The sequence below is a fragment of the Eucalyptus grandis genome, chromosome 7 (assembly GCF_016545825.1).
Source record: "Eucalyptus grandis isolate ANBG69807.140 chromosome 7, ASM1654582v1, whole genome shotgun sequence".
Taxonomy (NCBI): domain Eukaryota; kingdom Viridiplantae; phylum Streptophyta; class Magnoliopsida; order Myrtales; family Myrtaceae; genus Eucalyptus; species Eucalyptus grandis.
Window position 1 is genome coordinate 5,660,746 of NC_052618.1, and position 18,997 is coordinate 5,679,742.

The 18,997-nt window shown below is 41.8% G+C and overlaps 1 protein-coding gene across 1 annotated transcript; it reads left to right on the forward strand.

The window, feature by feature from the left end:
* Nucleotides 1–13,510: 13,510 nt before the first annotated feature.
* LOC120295776 lies at nucleotides 13,511–18,031 on the forward strand. Its single transcript, XM_039317341.1, has 4 exons — nucleotides 13,511–13,541; nucleotides 15,182–15,353; nucleotides 16,629–16,676; nucleotides 17,347–18,031. Exons 1-4 carry the CDS (start codon nucleotides 13,511–13,513, stop codon nucleotides 17,465–17,467), a joined length of 372 nt encoding a protein of 123 aa, XP_039173275.1. The 3' UTR covers nucleotides 17,468–18,031.
* Nucleotides 18,032–18,997: the final 966 nt, after the last annotated feature.

Below are 18,997 nucleotides of genomic sequence, written 5' to 3' on the forward strand. Positions count from 1 at the left end.
CTAATGGACACTAATTACATCTCTTAGAAGAAGCGTCGCAGTTCATAGACATTTTTTTTTTTTGAAAATGGTCCCAGCGCGACTCATTAGCGGAAGCAAAATTTAATATCGCCATCTCTCCCTCCAACAATCATGATACAATGCACACCAATAAGTACCATAGGAAAAGATAAAGCAATGCCACTTTTATTTACATATTTTCATGATGGATTTTTGGGTCGATACAACAAAAAGAAAGCCAAGATTTTCAGCTACACTTGGCCATATCCCAAAAGATACACTCGACCCACTAAAGTAATCACATGCGATCCCCCATCTAACTAGTGTCGGCTACTCCCAAAAAGTTTCGGCTCCTACTTCTCACGCACGGGCCCTCACACCCATCCTGGTGCATCAAGTGGTGGCGGCGACAACATCCCACGCATCACTCCGTTTCGACAAACATGAACGGATATGAACTCCTAAATGATAGGGCCCTCAGCCAGGCCCACGTCATACATCACTAAGGCGCGTACTCGAATGAATGTCAAACTAGGAATGGTGGGACAGTCGATCTCCACACACTCGACCTCTACATCCGAAGGAAGGCCCTAAAAGACGCCCCGCATGACAGTAGGGAGCGGCATCCTACTAATCTGAAATGTTGGTCCCTGAAGGAATGAGTACAACCACTCAGCAGGTAAAGGACCAATAAACCACTCAATGCATCATGCATCACACGGTCATCACAATCATAGCATCACATGTCATTAAAGCATCCATGCACAATTACCTTGGTATCATGCACATGTCACCATACCTTATGTACATACATCATCATATAGTCAATACCATCATGTCATACACTTACCATCATCATGCATCCATGCACTCATCATCATCATATCACATGTACCATCATCATTACCATGCATTCATCATCATCATCTCACATGTACCATCATCATTACCATGCATTCATCATCATCATCTCACATGTACCATCATCATTACCATGCATCCATGCACTCATCATCATCATATCACATGTACCATCATCATTACCATGCATCCATGCACTCATCATCATCATATCACATGTACCATCATCATTACCATGCATCCATGCACTCATCATCATATCATACCATGCATATATCATCATGCATAATTCAATTTCAATTTCTCAATTTCATCCTTTCATTTTGGACCGCCACATTTCTCTTTCTCGGGACCAATGTTTGCATCCCATATTCATCACTTGTGTCCATCCAAGAACCCTACAATACCTAAGGGCATCCGGCACCCCCACGCTCCGGGCATCTCTTACCCCAACCGGCATCACGAGGACCCTCCGGCATTCAGCCATTTAAGGCCATCGGGCAACCAGTCGTACCCTTCTAACCAGGCATCTCGCACCCTAAATGGCATCGCGAGGCATCCCTCCGCTCAATACCAGCTGAGCTTCCAGCTCCCCAACTCTCCGGGCATCTCGAAACTCCCGAGGACCCTCCGGCATCCGGCCATTTAAGGTCACCGGGCAACCGGCCGTACCCTTCTAGCCAGGCATCCCGACACTCCCGGGGCATCGTCGGCTCACACCTCCGACAGCCTTCTCACTTATCTCAATTCACATCTTCAATTATAGTTCAATTTTAACATGGCATGTGATGTGATGGCAATCAAGATCATTTTCATCCTTTGAATTCATACATGCATCTCCAATCATCATCATACATGCAGCAAGACATAATCATTCATAACAATACAATTCATGGAGTCCATACCATTTAGAATAGTCCATTTATCATGCCTTTTTGAAGTTTACTAAATTCCAGCTTGTACAATTTTTGAAAATATTTAAATTAAATATCCATATGATTCTCAAAAATCATAAAATCAGGACATGTGATAGACAAGAAAATAATATAACAATTTCATGAAGAACACATGCCCAAAGAGTTTCACACAAGAAGATATAATTCACACAAATACAGCATGCAATTTCGGATAGAAACAGATTGCGCAGTTTTTGAAATAATTCGATTAAAATACCCGAATGACCTCCGAAAATTATGAAATTTTACCAGGTTATATTCAAGACACTAAAGTATATTTTTCAGGAAGACATCTAGGCCATATTCGTTCTAGATAATTTTCTACAGGCGTCCGAAGCTCCTGTTTCTAACACCGAAACGTCCAGTATAGCTATCTCCGAAATATCGATTTTTCACCCACTTATTCTTCTTGGTTTCCTCTGAAATTTGGATACGTTTTACTTCAAAAGGTCCCCTACAACTTTCATCAAGGGATCTAAGTGAAATTTCCAAAGAATAGTCACCATATGGGTCCAAGAAGTCTCGGGTGTCCAGTACCGTGTTTCCAGATTTACCGTCTTCAAGAGTAAGTCGATTCACTAGGCTACACTTGCTCATTTTACCTCAAATTTGAGTATGTTAGTCTTTAGGATGTTATCTACAAGTTTTCATGAAGAAGTCAAAGGAAGATTCTCGGTAAAAGTGACATGCAGCACACAAAACCATCAAGAGGTCGACGAAACCGTTCCAGATCTAGCCTTTTCGTAGAGGATGGATTTCACCCCTTAAAACTTAGCCTTTTTGTCTCAAAGTTTAGTATGTTATGATTTGAGATGTTTTCTACAACTTTCATGAAGGAGTCGAAGTCAAAATCCAACTCAAAACATCATGCAAGCCTCCACAAGTTTCTGGGTCAGGCGGTTTACACGAAATCAGCAAGCTTTTTCAAGAACAAGTCACACTCTAGCTTCGGTTTTGCCTACCCTAAACATCCGAGATCTACCATCAACCAATCACACATGCAAGACACACATGCAAGAGTGAAATCGATCCTAACTTGCCTCTAAGATCAAGCGGATAGCGGCACACGGACGGCACACGGACGGCGAACGGACGGCGACGGGCGGGCGGCTCCTTCTTCTCCTCGGTTCCTCTCCCTCTCTCGGCGATTCTCTCTCTCTCTCACTTGGCTTGGCCGAAAACCCCCAACCGGCCACTCTCTCTCCCCCTTTTATTTCCCCTAATTCCCATCATTAGCAATGATGGTTTGCCTCTCCACAAGCCAATGCATGAAGCCCTCCTCTTGCCACTTGGCAAGACACATGCAAGATGGGCTTGGGCTTGGGCTTGGAAGAAGTGGGCCGGCCACTCTTCCCTTCCTTGGTCGATGGTCACCTCTTCATGGGCCTCAATGGGCTGGCCATTTGGCCCACCAAAAGTCCAAGCTATTGGGCCTAAGGCCCAACCTAATTAAACCCACAATTTCACTTTCAATTATTCATCTTTAATTCTTTCTTTTAAAGATTTCAAATTTTATATTTCACATGGCCAAGAATAAATCATTCTTATTAATTTATCCTATAATACTAATTTAAAAACTCATGAACACAAGCCTATATCACTTAGTCTTAAGAGGAGACTAATGGCTAAAGCATAAACCATAGGTAATTTCATTACCTAATTATGGGCTTTAATACACCTTAGAGCTTGTCTTGAATTTTTGGGATGCCACAATTCTCCCCTCCTTAGAGAATTTCGTCCTCGAAATTAGACACCACTCATGCCTTCTTGAAACAAGTAGGGGTACTTTTCCTTCATCTGATCTTCACTTTCCCATGTGGCTTCCTCCATATCATGAAGTCGCCATGATACCTTAACCAGAGGGATCTTCTTAGTCCTAAGAATTTGCTCTTTCCGATCCAATATCTGTACAGGCTCTTCGATATACCTCACTTTCTCATCCACTTTGATGGCTTCATGATCGAGTATGTGACAAGGATCCGGCTGGTACTTTCTTAACATCAATACATGAAACACATCATGCAAATTTCCTAACTTAGGAGGCAACGCCAAACGATAAGCTACATCCCCTATTCTTTCAAGTATCTCAAAAGGTCCAACAAATCTAGGGCTTAACTTACCCTTCATCCCAAATCGAGATATCCCTTTCATTGGAGATACCTTAAGGAATACATGGTCTCCCACACTAAATTCCAAAGGCCTTCTACGCTTATCTGCGTAGTCTTTCTGTCTACTCTGAGCTGTTTTAAGCCTTTTTCTGATAATTTCAACAGCCTCAGTGGTAACTTGTACCAGTTCAGGTCCTGTCAATTTCCTTTCACCTACTTCATTCCAACAGATAGGAGTCCTACATGTCCTTCCATATAATGCTTCATAGGGAGCCATGCCTATACTTTTCCGGAAACTATTATTATAGGCAAACTCCACCAAATGCAATCTTTCATCCTAATTTCCTTTGAAATCAATCACACAAGCCCTTAACATATCCTCTAATGTCTGGATTACTCTTTCTGTTTGTCCATCTATCCGGAGATGAAAAGCGATACTAAATTGAAGTTTAGTTCCTAATGCAATTTGAAGACTTCGCCAAAAGTTCGAAGTAAATCTTGAATCCCGATCTGAGGTAATAGTTACTGGAACACCATGTAGGCGTACTACTTGACCTACATATAGATCCGCATATTTGTCCATTGGGTAGTCCATGCGAACAGCTAGGAAATGAGCCAATTTAGTCAAACGGTCCACTATAACCCAGATAGAGTCATGACTACTTGACGTCCTTAGTAATCCTTGTATGAAGTCCATCGTTATATTCTCCCACTTCCATTCAGGTATGTCTAATGGCCTCAAGAGTCCTACGGGTTTACGATGCTCCGCTTTTACTTGCTGGCATGTCAAACATTGAGAAACATGCTTAGCCGTATCTGCCTTCATACCATTCCACCAAAATTGCTGACGTAAGTTCCTGTACATCTTTGTACTACCCGGATGAATACTATAATTACTCTTATGCGCCTCCGACAGAATTTCCTTCTTTAATTCTTCGTTGTTGGGAACACAAAGTCGTCCTTGGCATGTTACTATTCCATCATCAGAGACTTGAAATTCTGGTCTTTTTCCTAAAGATGCTGCATCTTTCACTTTCAAAATTTCCGGGTCAGACTCTTGCAGGATTCTAACTTTCTGAATAATTTCAGGTTCAATCCTTAATGCATTAAGCATACCAGTAAGACAATCTACTTTTAATTTGAATTCTGAGTCTGTAACGGACTTTAACAAGCTCCATTCCGCCATTCTTAAACTGGCCATCTCCATAGCCGACTTACGACTAAGAGATGGTATCTTATCTCATAATCATAATCCTTTAACAATTTCATCCATCTCCTTTGTCTCATGTTCAACTCCTTTTGTGAGAACAAATATTTCAAACTCTTATGGTCCGTATAAATCTCAAACTTCTCCCCATACAAATAGTGTCTCCATATCTTCAAGGCAAACACTATAGCTGCTAGCTCTAAATCATGCGTCGAGTAATTCAGTTCATGGGGTTTCAATTGTCTAGATGCATAGGCTATGACCTTGCCATGCTGCATCAAAACACATCCCAGTCCTTTGTGAGATGCATCACTATACACTGTAAAACCATCAGGTCCAGTTGGTATAGTCAGGATTGGAGCTAAGGTCAATTTCCTTTTAAGCTCCTGAAAACTTCTTTCACATTCCCCATTCCATTCAAATTTCACATTCTTTCGGGTCAACTTAGTTAAAGGACCTGCCAGTCGTGAAAATCCTTCAATAAACCTCCTATAATAACCAGCCAGTCCTAAGAAACTTCGTATTTCAGTAGGTGTTGTCCGTCTCAACCAATTTATTACCATCTCGACCTTTGCCACGTCTACTGCAATTCCTTCTCCTGATACCACATGCCCTAAAAATATTATCTGGTCCAGCCAAAATTCACACTTACTAAATTTGGCATACAACTTATGCTCTCTCAGAGTTTGCAAAACTATCCTCAAGTGTCGCTCATGCTCCTTAGGTCCTCTCGAATATATCAGATTTTACAGGATGTCATCAATAAAAACAATCACAAACTGGTCTAAATAAGGTTTAAATACCCTATTCATTAAATCCATAAATGCAGCCGGCACGTTAGTCAATCCAAATGGCATAACAAGGAACTCGTAGTGTCCATAACGAGTTCTAAACGCAGTCTTAGAAATGTCCTCTTTCTTAATTCTCAGCTGGTAGTATCCCGACCTTAAGTCAATTTTAGAGAAGACCGAACTTCCCTGGAGTTGGTCAAACAAGTCATCAATTCTAGGCAAAGGATACTTATTTTTAATGGTCACCTGGTTCAGCTGCCTATAATCATTGCACAAGCGCATCGATCCATCTTTCTTTTTCACAAACAAGACCGGTGCACCCCAAGGTGAAGCACTTGGTCTAATGAATCATTTGTCAAGCAACTCCTGTAGTTGCACTTTCAATTCCTTCAATTCGACTAAGGCCATCCTATATGGGGCTTTAGATATAGGTCTTGTTCCAGGCATTAATTCAATTTCAAACTCAATTTCTCGCTCTGGCGGTAATCCAGGCAATTCCTCAGGGAATACATCTTGAAATTCGTTAACTACCCGAATTTCATCAATCTTAGGCTCTTCCTTAGTATAATCTCTAACCATGGCCAGGTACCCTTGACATCCTTTGTCAAGCAACGCACAAGCTTCTACTGCCGAAATAAGTGCTACAGGTAGATGGGTCTGACCTCCCAGAAATTCATAACTAGACCAATCAGGTAAGGTAAATTGGATTACTTTCCTATAACAATCCATTTGGGCCCAATACTTATGAAGCCAGTCCATTCCTATGATAACATCAAAATCATACATGGCCATTACAACTAAGTCTATTTCCATATCCTTTCCCCCATTGTTATCTTACAATTTCCACACACCAAATAGACAATAACATATCCTTTAGAGGCGTAGAAACACAAAGAGGCGTCTCAAGAGGCGTAGTTTCTATCTTATTCAACTCTCTATATCTTTCAGACACAAATGAATGCGTAGCACCCGTATCAAACAATGCATATGCCTTTTTATCATTTATAAGGATCGTACATGAGATAACATTTTTGGAAGCTTCCGCTTCCTCTTGGGTGATCGCATACACTCTTCCTTGTGCTGGTGGCCTCTAGGGATTCCTTGGTAAGTTTGGCCTAACAGCATTCCGCTGTGGCTGCTGCACGGAGCCCATACTCGTGTGCGACCTTTCCTGTGGGCAGTTTCTCTTAATATGACCTATTCGTCCACACCCATAACATTTCGGTTGCCCAATGCAAGGTCCTGGGCCATGTCGCCCATTACACATTCGACACTCTGCATTCTGATAAGGTGTCCTTCCCAAATTCAGGCTACCCCTACCTCTTCCAAAGTTCCCAAAATTGCCCTTCTTCTTAGATTCCCAAGTCTGACCTTGACTTGTATAGGGTCTCTTACCCCGTATCACATCACCAAAGGACAATGGTTTCTTATTCTTCGAATGTTCCCTTACCAACTCCTGCTCCACCAACTGTGCCCTTTCATAGATCTCATTATAATCTCTTATGTTCAAAGGCACTAGTTGTTTCCTGATATCAGTCCTCAACCCTTTCAGAAACCTCTTAGCTTTCTCTTCTTGATCCTCAACTAGCCTAGGAGCATATCTAGACAGTTGAGAAAATCTAGCCTCATACTAGTCTACTGTCAGCTCATTTTGTTCTAATTGAACAAATTCAGTAATTTTCCTATCCTTAGCACAGTCAGAAAAATGCTTTCTATTGAAAGCTCTCACAAACTCTTCCCAATTAACCTCAGTACCTGGTGGGAAGATTGTGTCCCTCGATGCTCTCCACCAAAAATTTGCATTTCCCTCCAGCTGGTACTCTGCCAAAGTTATTTTCTCAACAGCAGTGCAGTCCAACAACCTGAAAATTTGCTCCATTCCATCAATCCAATGTTCCGCCTCCTCAGGACTTCCCATTCCACCGAACTTAGGTGGCTTCAGCTTCAAAAACTGCTCCACCAATCCTTGAGTACGGCGTTCTGCTCCAGGTTGTTGCTGCGCCTGCCTTTCCATTAGATTTCCAATATTGGCCAATGTCTGCAGGATGTCTTCCCCATTCGGGGTTTAGCCCTAGCAGCAGAGGCTTCAGCCCTCGATGAATGAGCACTTCCAGCTCGCACCATGACTTTTCTGCAATTTCCAAGCATTGCCTCAAGAATAATCTGAGACTCACTGTCTCCATTCAAAGCAACTACTACTACTACATAAGTAACATATACATGTTATTGGTACCTAAAGACAACTCAAAATTAACTACTAGGGATCTACGAGTGAATACTCATCACCCGTTATTCAAAGTTAATCAATTATTCTGTTTTATATCCTATGTGCATTGTCATCATGTTCCTCAATTTCCAAATGAGGCTCTTTATCACTCCAACCTACAACCATTGCTCTGATACCAAAAAAGGAGGCTGTGGCACCCTGAAGCACCTTAGGTCGCCGCAGGCACTTATTGCTACACCTAATGGACACTAATTACATCTCTTAGAAGAAGCGTCGTAAATCATAGACATTTTTTTTTTTTGAAACGGTCCCAATGCGACTCATTAGCGGAAGCAAAATTTAATATCACCATCTCTCCCTCCAACAATCATGATACGATGCACACCACTAAGTACCATAGGAAAAGATAAAGCCATGCCACTTTTATTTACATATTTTCGTGATGGATTTTTCGCGGGTCGATACAACAAAAGAAAGCCAAGATTTTCAGCTACACTTGGCCACATCCCAAAAAGATACTACGACCCCTAAAGTAATCACATGACGTCCTCCATCTAACAGCGGCGGCTACTCCCAAAAAGTTTCGGCTCCTACTTCTCACACACGGGCCTTCACACCCATCCCGGTGCATCAGGCAGTGGCGGCGACAACATCCCATGCATCACTCCGTTCTGACGAACATGAACGGATATGAACTCTTGAATGACAAAGCCCTCAGCCAGGCCCATGTCATACATCACTAAGGCGCGTACTCGAATGAATGTCAAACCGGGAATGGTGGGACAGTCGATCTCCACACACTCGACCTCTACATCCGAAGGAAGGCCGTAAAAGACGCCCCGCATGACAGCAGGGAGCGGCATCTTGCTAATCTGAAATGTTTGTCCCCGAAGGGGTGAGTACAACCACTCAGCAGGTAAAGGACCAATAAACCACTCAATGCATCATGCATCACACGGTCATCACAATCATAGCATCACATGTCATTAAAGCCATGCACAATTACCTTGGTATCATGCACATGTCACCATACCTTATGTACATACATCATCATATAGTCATCACCATCATGTCATACACTTACCATCATCATGCATCCATGCACTCATCATCATCATCTCACATGTACCATCATCATTACCATGCATTCATCATCATCATCTCACATGTACCATCATCATTACCATGCATCCATGCACTCATCATCATCATATCACATGTACCATCATCATTACCATGCATCCCTGCACTCATCATCATCATATCACATGTACCATCATCATTACCATGCATCCCTGCACTCATCATCATCATATCACATGTACCATCATCATTACCATGCATCCATGCACCCATCATCATCATATCATGCATATACCATCATGCATAATTCAATTTCAATTTCTCAATTTCATTTTTTCAATTTGGACCGCCACATTTCTCTTTCCCGGGACAAATGTTTGCATCCCATATTCATCACTTGCGCCCAATCGGCATCCGAGAACCCTCCCACAATACCCGCCGGCATCCAAAGCACCCCCACGCTCCGGCATCTCGTACCCCAACTAGCATCACGCGGACCCTCCAGCCAATACCTACCGGGCAACCGACCGTACCCTTCTAGCTAGACATCTCGCACCCCAACTGGCATCGCGAGGCATCCCTCCGCTCAATACCAGCCGAGCTTCCGGCTCCCCCACTCTCCGGGTATCTCTAAACTCCCGAAGACCCTCCGGCATCCGGCCATTTAAGGCCACCGGCCAACCGGCCGTACCCTTCTAGCCAGGCATCCCGACACTCCTGGGGCATCGTCAACTCACACCTCCGATGGCCTTCTCACTTATCTCAATTCACATCTTCAATTATAGTTCAATTTTAACATGGCATGTGATGTGATGGCAATCAAGATCATTTTCATCCTTTGAATTCATACATGCATCTCAATCATCATCATACATGCAGCAAGACATAATCATTCATAACAATACAATTCATGGAGTCCATACCATTTAGAATAGTCCATTTATCATGCCTTTTTGAAGTTTACTAAATTCCAGCTTGTACAATTTTTGAAAGCATTTAAAGTAAATATCCATATGATTCTCAAAAATCATAAAATCAGGACATGTGATAGACAAGAAAATAAGATAACAATTTCATGAAGAACACATGCTCAAAAGAGTTTCACACAAGAAGATATAACTCGCACGAATACAGCATGCAATTTCGGATAGAAACAGATTGTGCAGTTTTTGAAATAATTCGATTCAAATACCCGAATGACCTCCGAAAATTATGAGATTTTACCAGGTTATAGTCAAGAAACTAAAGTAGATTTTTCATGAGACATCTAGGCCATATTCGTTCTAGATAATTTTCTACAGGCGTCCGAAGCTCCTGTTTCTAACACCGAAACGTCCAGTATAGCTATCTCCGAAATATCGATTTTTCACCCACTTATTCTTCTTAGTTTCCTCTGAAATTTGGATATGTTTTGCTTCAAGAGGTTCCCTACAACTTTCATCAAGGGATCTAAGTGAAATTTCCAAAGAATAGTCACCATATGGGTCCAAGAATTCTCGGGTGTCCAGTACCGTGTTTCCAGATTTACCGTCTTCAAGAGTAAGTCGATTCACTAGGCTACACTTGCTCATTTTTCCTCAAATTTGAGTATGTTAGTATTTAGGATGTTATCTACAAGTTTTATGAATAATTCAAAGGAAGATTCTCGGTAAAAGTGACATGCAGCACACAAAACCATCAAGAGGTCGACAAAACCGTTCCAGATCTAGCCTTTTCGTAGAGGATGGATTTCACCCTTAAAACTCAGCCTTTTTGTCTCAAATTTTAGTATGTTATTCTTTGAGATGTTTTCTACAACTTTCATGAAGGAGTCCAAGTCAAAATCGAACTCAAAACATGCATGCAAGCCTCCACAAGTTTCTGGGTCAGGCGGTTTACACGAAATCAGCAAGCTTTTTCAAGAACAAGTCACACTCTAGCTTCGGTTTTGCCTACCCTAAACATCCGAGATCTACCATCGAGCAATCACACATGCAAGACACACATGCAAGAGTAGAAAACGATCCTAACTTGCCTCTAAGATCAAGCGGACGGCAGCACACGGACGGCACACGGACGGCGAACGGGCGGCGACGGGCGGACGGCTCCTTCTCCTCCTCGGTTCCTCTCCCTCTCTCAGCAATTCTCTCTCTCTCTTGGCTTGGCCGAAAACCCCCAACCGGCCACTCTCTCTCCCCCTTTTATTTCCCCTAATTCCCATCATTAGCAATGATGGTTTGCCTCTCCACAAGCCAATGCTTGAAGCCCTCCTCTTGCCACTTGGCAAGACACATGCAAGATGGGCTTGGGCTTGGGCTTGGAAGAAGTGGGCCGGCCACTCTTCCCTTCCTTGGTCGATGGTCACCTCTTCATGGGCCTCAATGGGCCGGCCCTTTGGCCCACCAAAAGTCCAAGCTATTGGGCCTAAGGCCCAACCTAATTAAACCCACAATTTCACTTTCAATTATTCATCTTTAATTCTTTCTTTTATAGATTTCAAATTTTAAATTTCGCATGGCCAAGAATAAATCATTCTTATTAATTTATCCTATAATACTAATTGAAAAACTCATGAACACAAGCCTATATCACTTAGTCTTAAGAGGAGACTAATGGCTAAAGCATAAACCATAGGTAATTTCATTACCTAATTATGGGCTTTAATACACCTTAGAGCTTGTCTTGAATTTTTGGGATGTCACGAACGTACTTATAGTCAATAGAAAGCCTTTCAAACAAACTACAAGAATCCCAACTTGGCGTCCCAAAATCAAGCCGGAAAAATGACAAAATACGGGTCCAAAGTTGGTGGACGTGTACTGTTCACTTTGCGCGCGTGAAACTTCGAAATTTTGTTTCGGACAAACCATTGTTGGAGAAATCTTCTTGAAGTGTTTTGAAGTTGACAAATCGTTTCTATCAGTCTAGTCTAAAGGCTTGCAGACTCTGCTATTTAAAGTCTGAAGACCTTGGGACAGCTAGACTCAAGACTCAAAGTCTATCTTCATTAACAGCCTCTAATCCGTTGAAGAAAGGTTATCCGAACTGGATGTTTCGTTGAGGATTTAACCTTATCAACTGGAGAAGATCTCATGGCTGGAGAAGACATAAACGGAGTCCTTTGATTGATCGAAGATTGATTCGATAAATTGAAGATCCGGTGATTGCCTAAATATTATTGGAAGGTTCTGCTTATGGAAACCGAGATCCTGATTGTATGGGCGAACAGGATTGATGGGCTATCAACACGTTCCATTTATAGCTTGGACAATCTTCCTAATTGATTCCGTCCAATGGGTAGATTGGAGGAATTCCTTTGGTAAGTACCAACGGGTATGCTGGCATAAAGGAGTATATAAGGAAGACTATCTTAGTTGTTCAAGGTGTGCGCGATAGAAGAATTCCAAAGTCTGAAGCTCCTTTTGTTTAGACAAATCCTTTGAGTGAATACTTATATACGAAAGAGAGAGTCTATATTTGTGAGAGACCTTGAGGAGGTGTGGTAGAACATCTACACTGTGGAATCAAGGCAAAGCTGTGCTGTAATTTCTCTTTTGATCATAGTGAAATCCAGCCGGTGGGCTGTCAGTGCGGAAGAGTGGACGTAGGCTTAGAATAAGCCGAACCACTATAAATCCTGTGTTCAATTTTCTCTTCCTTACTCTCTCTACCTCAATCGTATTTCATTTTGTTAATTAAGAGAGAATTTACTTTCTATTATATGCTAAGAATCGCTTCCGTATATCGATAAATTGTTTAGGCACCTATTCACCCCCCTCTAGGTACTCATACTAGCAATATCAACCATAAGCTCAAATCACTACCCGTAAAGTCCTATGGCTCCACAACACTCTAAACTAAGATTTCTATAAAAGTACATGGCTCAACGACTCCAAAATTGGACTTCGCTGCTCGATTTTCCCAAAATTCCGAATTTCAAGCCCTAACTCCGAAACTACTATAATTGGAAGAACGAAGGGTGCAATCACTTATCGAGCGTTGTAGATAAGCTTGGTGAGGTGCCCGCAGCATGAACACACAAAGCCCTCTCTCTTCTTTCTTCTTCTTCTTCTTCTTCTTCTTCTTTCTTCTTCTCTCCTCTTTTCCTTTGCCTGCACTTATGCCCGAATGTGGGCTTTCTTTTCCTTTTTATCTGTTCCAATTTTTTTTCCTTTTCATTTTTTATTTAAAGTGGGTCCCACCACCTTTTCTTTGACCTAGTCCAAAAATCTCAAATATTACAAAAATAAAAGTCCTCAAATCCTCAGAGAGAGAGAGAGAGAGAGAAATAAGGGGAAATGGTAGCAGCTCCGCTTACCACCGTTGAAGGTTATTGAGTGCATGTAGGCATCTGGCTGCCTCCAATTGAAGCACGCGTGCAGGCAATGATAAAAGGAGAAATTGCAAAAGAGAGTTAAAGAGAGACAGTGGCCCATAGCCACCACCTAGGCGGGTTGAAGTGGGGTTTAGCAACCTCAAGCCAATTGTGGCCGGGGTGGTGCGACACTGGAGATATCTAGGTATTACTTGCCCAACCGTCACTGAGGTTGTCGTGGCCATAGCCACCATCAGACTCTGGAAGATCAACAATGATGTTACAAAAGAGAACATATATGAACAAAGAAAATCAACGGTGCTTGAGATTTTGGTTCCTAACGTCAGCTTTTAGTCATCTAAAATTAGCAGACCCAAGTAACGCATTTACCACAAAGTCAAACTAAAGAATATTGCTAAGCAACTTCCTGTTCACATTCTAGAGAGCCGAGACGCATGCTCCCATCTTGATGAAATTATGATTTAAGACTTGTCTAGTTAAACTAACCCAGATTTGTATCTATATCTCTCTAGGATTATTATCAACTATAAAATCTATGTAAATTTTTTTTCTACACGCCGCGTATCCATGACTGCTACTAAAACAACCCACATCAACATTGATTGACGTACGATGTGTAAACAGCATGTGGCATGCGCTAGAGTGTCAAAATGAACTGCCGGATCTATACTGACACCATGCTTGTTAGAAGAGATTCGGAGGGAAGAAAAAGGGTTCTAAAGAAATAATCGTGTTTGGATGGAGGAGAAAAGATGGAAGGTAATGATTAGAAGGGATCATGAGATATTATGAGGGATAGATCCGGTGATTTCATGTATATTCTAAAACCATGTGAAAGGATTCGTAGGTATTTGAACAGATTTGTGCATTACCCAATAAATTCATTCTTCTTTCTCACTTGTAAGACTATTCTATTTCTATTTATGAATACATAAAAGGTTGTTCACATTACAATGCTTCTTTTTTCCCTCTGTTTTCCTCGCTTGCATCTTAACAACCATATAACTCACTCCCTTCAAATATTTTCCTTTTTTTTTTTTCCTCTTATAATTATCTAAATCCCTTTTTTTCTTTCCAATAACCTCATCCCAGAAAATGTGAATTTAAAAAATAAATAGAACTTCTCTCTTTATACACGTGCACAAAAATTTCTTTTTGGGGGTTGGGATGTGGCAGGCTTGTTTGTTAAAAGTTGTTTCTGTTCTCTAGAATAAAAATTTCTGTTTTTTTGTTCCAGAAAACAAACAAAGAACAGAAATGTGTTTGGTAAAACTTTTATTTTCGGGAATAAAAAATAGATTTGTTCACATGAATAGATTTGGAACAGAAACAAGAAGTAAAAAAAAAAAGTAGCTTATTGTTTCCGGGAAAAATTTCTAAAAAACAAAAGAACAAAAACTCAAAACTTTCACCACCGCCCGTAGCGGCGCAGCTGACTTGGGGCTCTCTCCCCCTCACGAAGGGGAGGAGTTCGAATTCCAGAGGCGTCATTAAGGATTCTTACCTAGAGTACTGTGGTGGTGGGTCCTGCAGTCACTCCCCCAAGGTTTGCTCGCCGGCTGCCGGCTTACGGGTTCCTAGGTTACCAAAAAAACAAAAACTCAAAACTTTCTTTTGTTTATTTCTCCTTCAGGTCGTGCCCTCTGTCTCAGCCAATCCACCTGCACCCTCTCTGTCTCAAGTCCCTCCTTTCTCCGGCGTCTCTCAACTTCTCCACCATCATCCTCTTCGACGCCTCCTAACTCGTCATTCTCTCTGGCACTGACAACTGCTACTCCTTCACCAGCTGAAGCTTCTTATTCAAGGTAAGTTTCATCCATCTTGCTGACCTGCAACCATGGGATGGACGCCTTTGGCGAGGGCTTGGTTAAGTTGATTAACGAGGGCTTCGGCGAGAGCAACCCCTTGTAGATCTGGGCGACGGCTGCTCGAGGCTTAAGCGCGACGACTTGCTCGAGCTAGCGATCGCCCAAATCTGTGAGACGCTCGCTCGAGCGAGCCCTGGCGCTCGAGCCCCGAGCAAGCGTCTCGCAGATCTGGGCGAGCGCTGCTCGCTCGAGCGAAAACTTTTGCTCGCTCGAGCGAGCATCATTGCTCTGCTCGCTCAAGCAAGCGACTCGCAGGCGAGCGCTGTTCGCTCGAGCGAGCATCTCCCCTGTGAGCATCGCTGCTTGCTCGAGCCAGTGCTCACCCAGATCTACAAGACGCTCGCTCAAGCAAGCCTTCACGCTCGAGCCAGCGCAAAGAGGTGACGGCTCGCTCAAGCGAGCCCTTGTGCTCAAGGCCCGAGCCAACACTGCTTGCTGGAGCAAGCGCAGGGAGGGCTCAAGCCCTAAGCTAGCGCGGCTCCAGTGAGCAGTGCTGTAATTCAGACCTCCCATTGGGGATTAGAGATTGTCTTTGATGATTGCAACATGTTTGGCTTGCCTGAAATGAAGAATTCACCGTTCTCTTTCTTTGCTAGTTTGAATCGAAGGTAATAGGAAGGGAGGTCTGATCTTCACTTTGGGCTTTGAACTTTGAAGCATTTGGTTAGCATCCTAAACGAGCTGTGGCAACGGATTGGATTTTTAATCTTATGTGCTACGGGAGAAAACTGAAAAGACTGCTTGAAGAACTGCTTTAGGGGCTGTTCTTTTCGTCATCGATTTTGTTTGGTATAATGTTGACCTTTGGCTTCAACTAGGCTTTTTCTACGGTTTAGTTGGCTTGAAAACAGAATCATGTCTATTGTGGATCGTTTGATATCGAACCTTATCACGTTTACAACGCTGGAAGTTACTACTCTGGAAATTGTTGAAACACCAGAAAATTAGTTTCATCCTTGATACATCTCACCTGGTCTAGAACTCTTGTTTGCATTAACATTGAATCAGTCATCTTCTTCTTCGACATTTATTTCTTTCTTTGAAAGGTTTTTGTAATCTATGACGCGTGATATGGCTGTCATGGATTCAATTTTTTCCTATTTGTGTACTTGAGCTTGGTTTGGTTTTCAGTTATTTTTTGTCACGTTTTTCATTCTTACTTGACCGGTTTCTACTTGCTCGCTTGACATATTCTTTTTGCTACTTGCGCAGTTCCATTGACGTTGGTGTTTCCAAAATCTTGCGCATCTCCAAAATTTGGTAGGTTTCTCACAATGCTCTTTATTTCATTTTGATCATTCTATTTCATCGATCATTGATAGTCATAGTACTATGTAGTTCTTGTAGCTCAAGATGCAACTTATGTTCTATTCTATACAAGCTAGTTCAAGAATTGTCAATGTTGTCATTATAGTCTTCTCCACTTGCATCTCTTGAGAATGATTTTGTGTATGGCGTGTAGTTCCTATAGTATTATGTTATTGATTTAACTCAAAACTCATATGATGCTCAACCGGTCAAGGTTAAATGGCATATGAGAAACGGACATTCAGTGCAAGGTGGATCGAGTTTGTAACCAACCTATTTGTAAGTTTGTTAGCGGATGAGGTCAAAAAGGGAAATCGCACCTCTTCTACTTACAACAAAGCGAGGTAGAAGAATATATAGATTGAATTCATTACACAGATAGGATTCCAATATAGCATAGTACAGCTGAAGAACAAGGTAAACAAACTGAGAAAACAGTATGGCAGTTTTAAGAAACTCATTTCTCAGTCCGAATTTGGTTAAGATAACATGAATAAAACAATTGTTGTCGATGATCCAAGAATATGGAAATCTCACATCAAGGTATCTTTCTATCATTGTAGATGTAAATTTTAAAATGTATGATTATGTTGCTGAAATGTCATTATTGTGAAAATTGTAGGATAATGTCGATTGAGCAAAATTCAAGAAGGATGGATTTCCTCAGTATTCCGAGCTATGTATTGTATTTGGTAGTACATATGTTAATGGGGATCACACCACAGGAAATGCTGAAGATTTGATGGTGTCGGAGGAAGATGACAATGGTGATGGCAATGTAGGCGGTGACAATGGTGGTGGCAATGCAGATGACTTCAGTGAACACCACATTGATGAGAGTCTTTACATCTGACAATGCTGCAACTTTAGTTCATGAAAAGCACTAACCAATCCAGTATTGCTGACACTTGCAAAGCCATACAAGATCTTTTAAAAGCTAGGGCAAGTCAATCCGTTGGTGGCTCTACGACCTTAGGGGTTACACCACCACTTGTAGACCATTTTTCCATATCTACTGTGATCGATGTCCTAGTTAGTATGCATGAACTAGAGCAAGATATTTACAATAAAGCAGTGGAACGAGCATGCGTTAGTGCCCCATGGAGGGAGGCTTTCATCAAATCCTCACCTATAAGGAGAAATGGACTTCTTCAATGTCTTTAGGAGATGTTTAGAAATATATTATGGATTGCATGGGGACTCATTAGACTGTATAACTTATGTTATCGATTAATATTTAGTTTTTAAAGATATTAGTGTTGAGACTCTTGTATTTATATGTAATGGCATCTCCTATTGAGACTCTATGTGTGACATCCCAAAAATTCACCAACCCTATTAGTGTAATCGGATTGTTAAGGGCTTGGATTATTTTAAATCGTGCCAAAAAGCAAGCCCGATGGGCCGTGAGGATTGTGTGGGCTTAAGAAGTTAGCGGGCCGCACGAGTTCTTGAGGTGGGCTTGATCGGCCGAAGGATAGGTTATGGACTTGGGCTTAACTTGGAGCGGGCCAAGAATTGGATTTGTTAGAATGGTAAATTAAGTTTAGTGGGCCGTGATTGTTGTAGGATAAGCCTGGTGGGCCAGAGACGGGTATTTAGGCCTGAGTGTTTTCGTTTCCGCTTAAGTTTATAGATTATCGTTATGAGGATTTAGTTAAGGAATTTTAATGCTAATGTCGATTACTAACTTTAGCATTTCTTGCGATAAATTCTTCGTAGATTAACGCCAAGTTATTAATGTGTCATGTGATTTCATAAATTTGTATAATTACAAGGACATTGAAATTTAGTGGATTCGGAATGAAATTTAGTGAAAGGCATTAGAAACTAATAAATTGACTAATGACATGGATTAGAAACTAATCGGTATTGAACGCCAGACGTCGGGAAGGAATCATGCATGAAGGCCACGACCCCCCTCTCTTCTCTCTTCTCTCTCTCTCTTCCCGCCCTCGGTTTTTTTTTCTTCTTTCCCTCTGAACCGAAGTTGTGAGGGAACACAATCATTAAGTTTGTTAATGATTAAGCTACTCTAGGGATTAGACCTATAGCCTATTTCCCTCATAACTCACGTCATTTCCTCCTCTCTCTCTCTCTCTCCAAGACAAACCGGAACCTCTCTTCTTCTTTCTCTCTCTCTTGGTTCGAACAGAAGCAAACCAGCAGCAGCTCCGGTGACTTTGCTTGTTCTTGCATGAGTTTAGGTGCAAATTCTCGAAGGATCTTGAGTCACCAACGAAGCTAAGCAACGGTAAGGAAAATATAAGTCT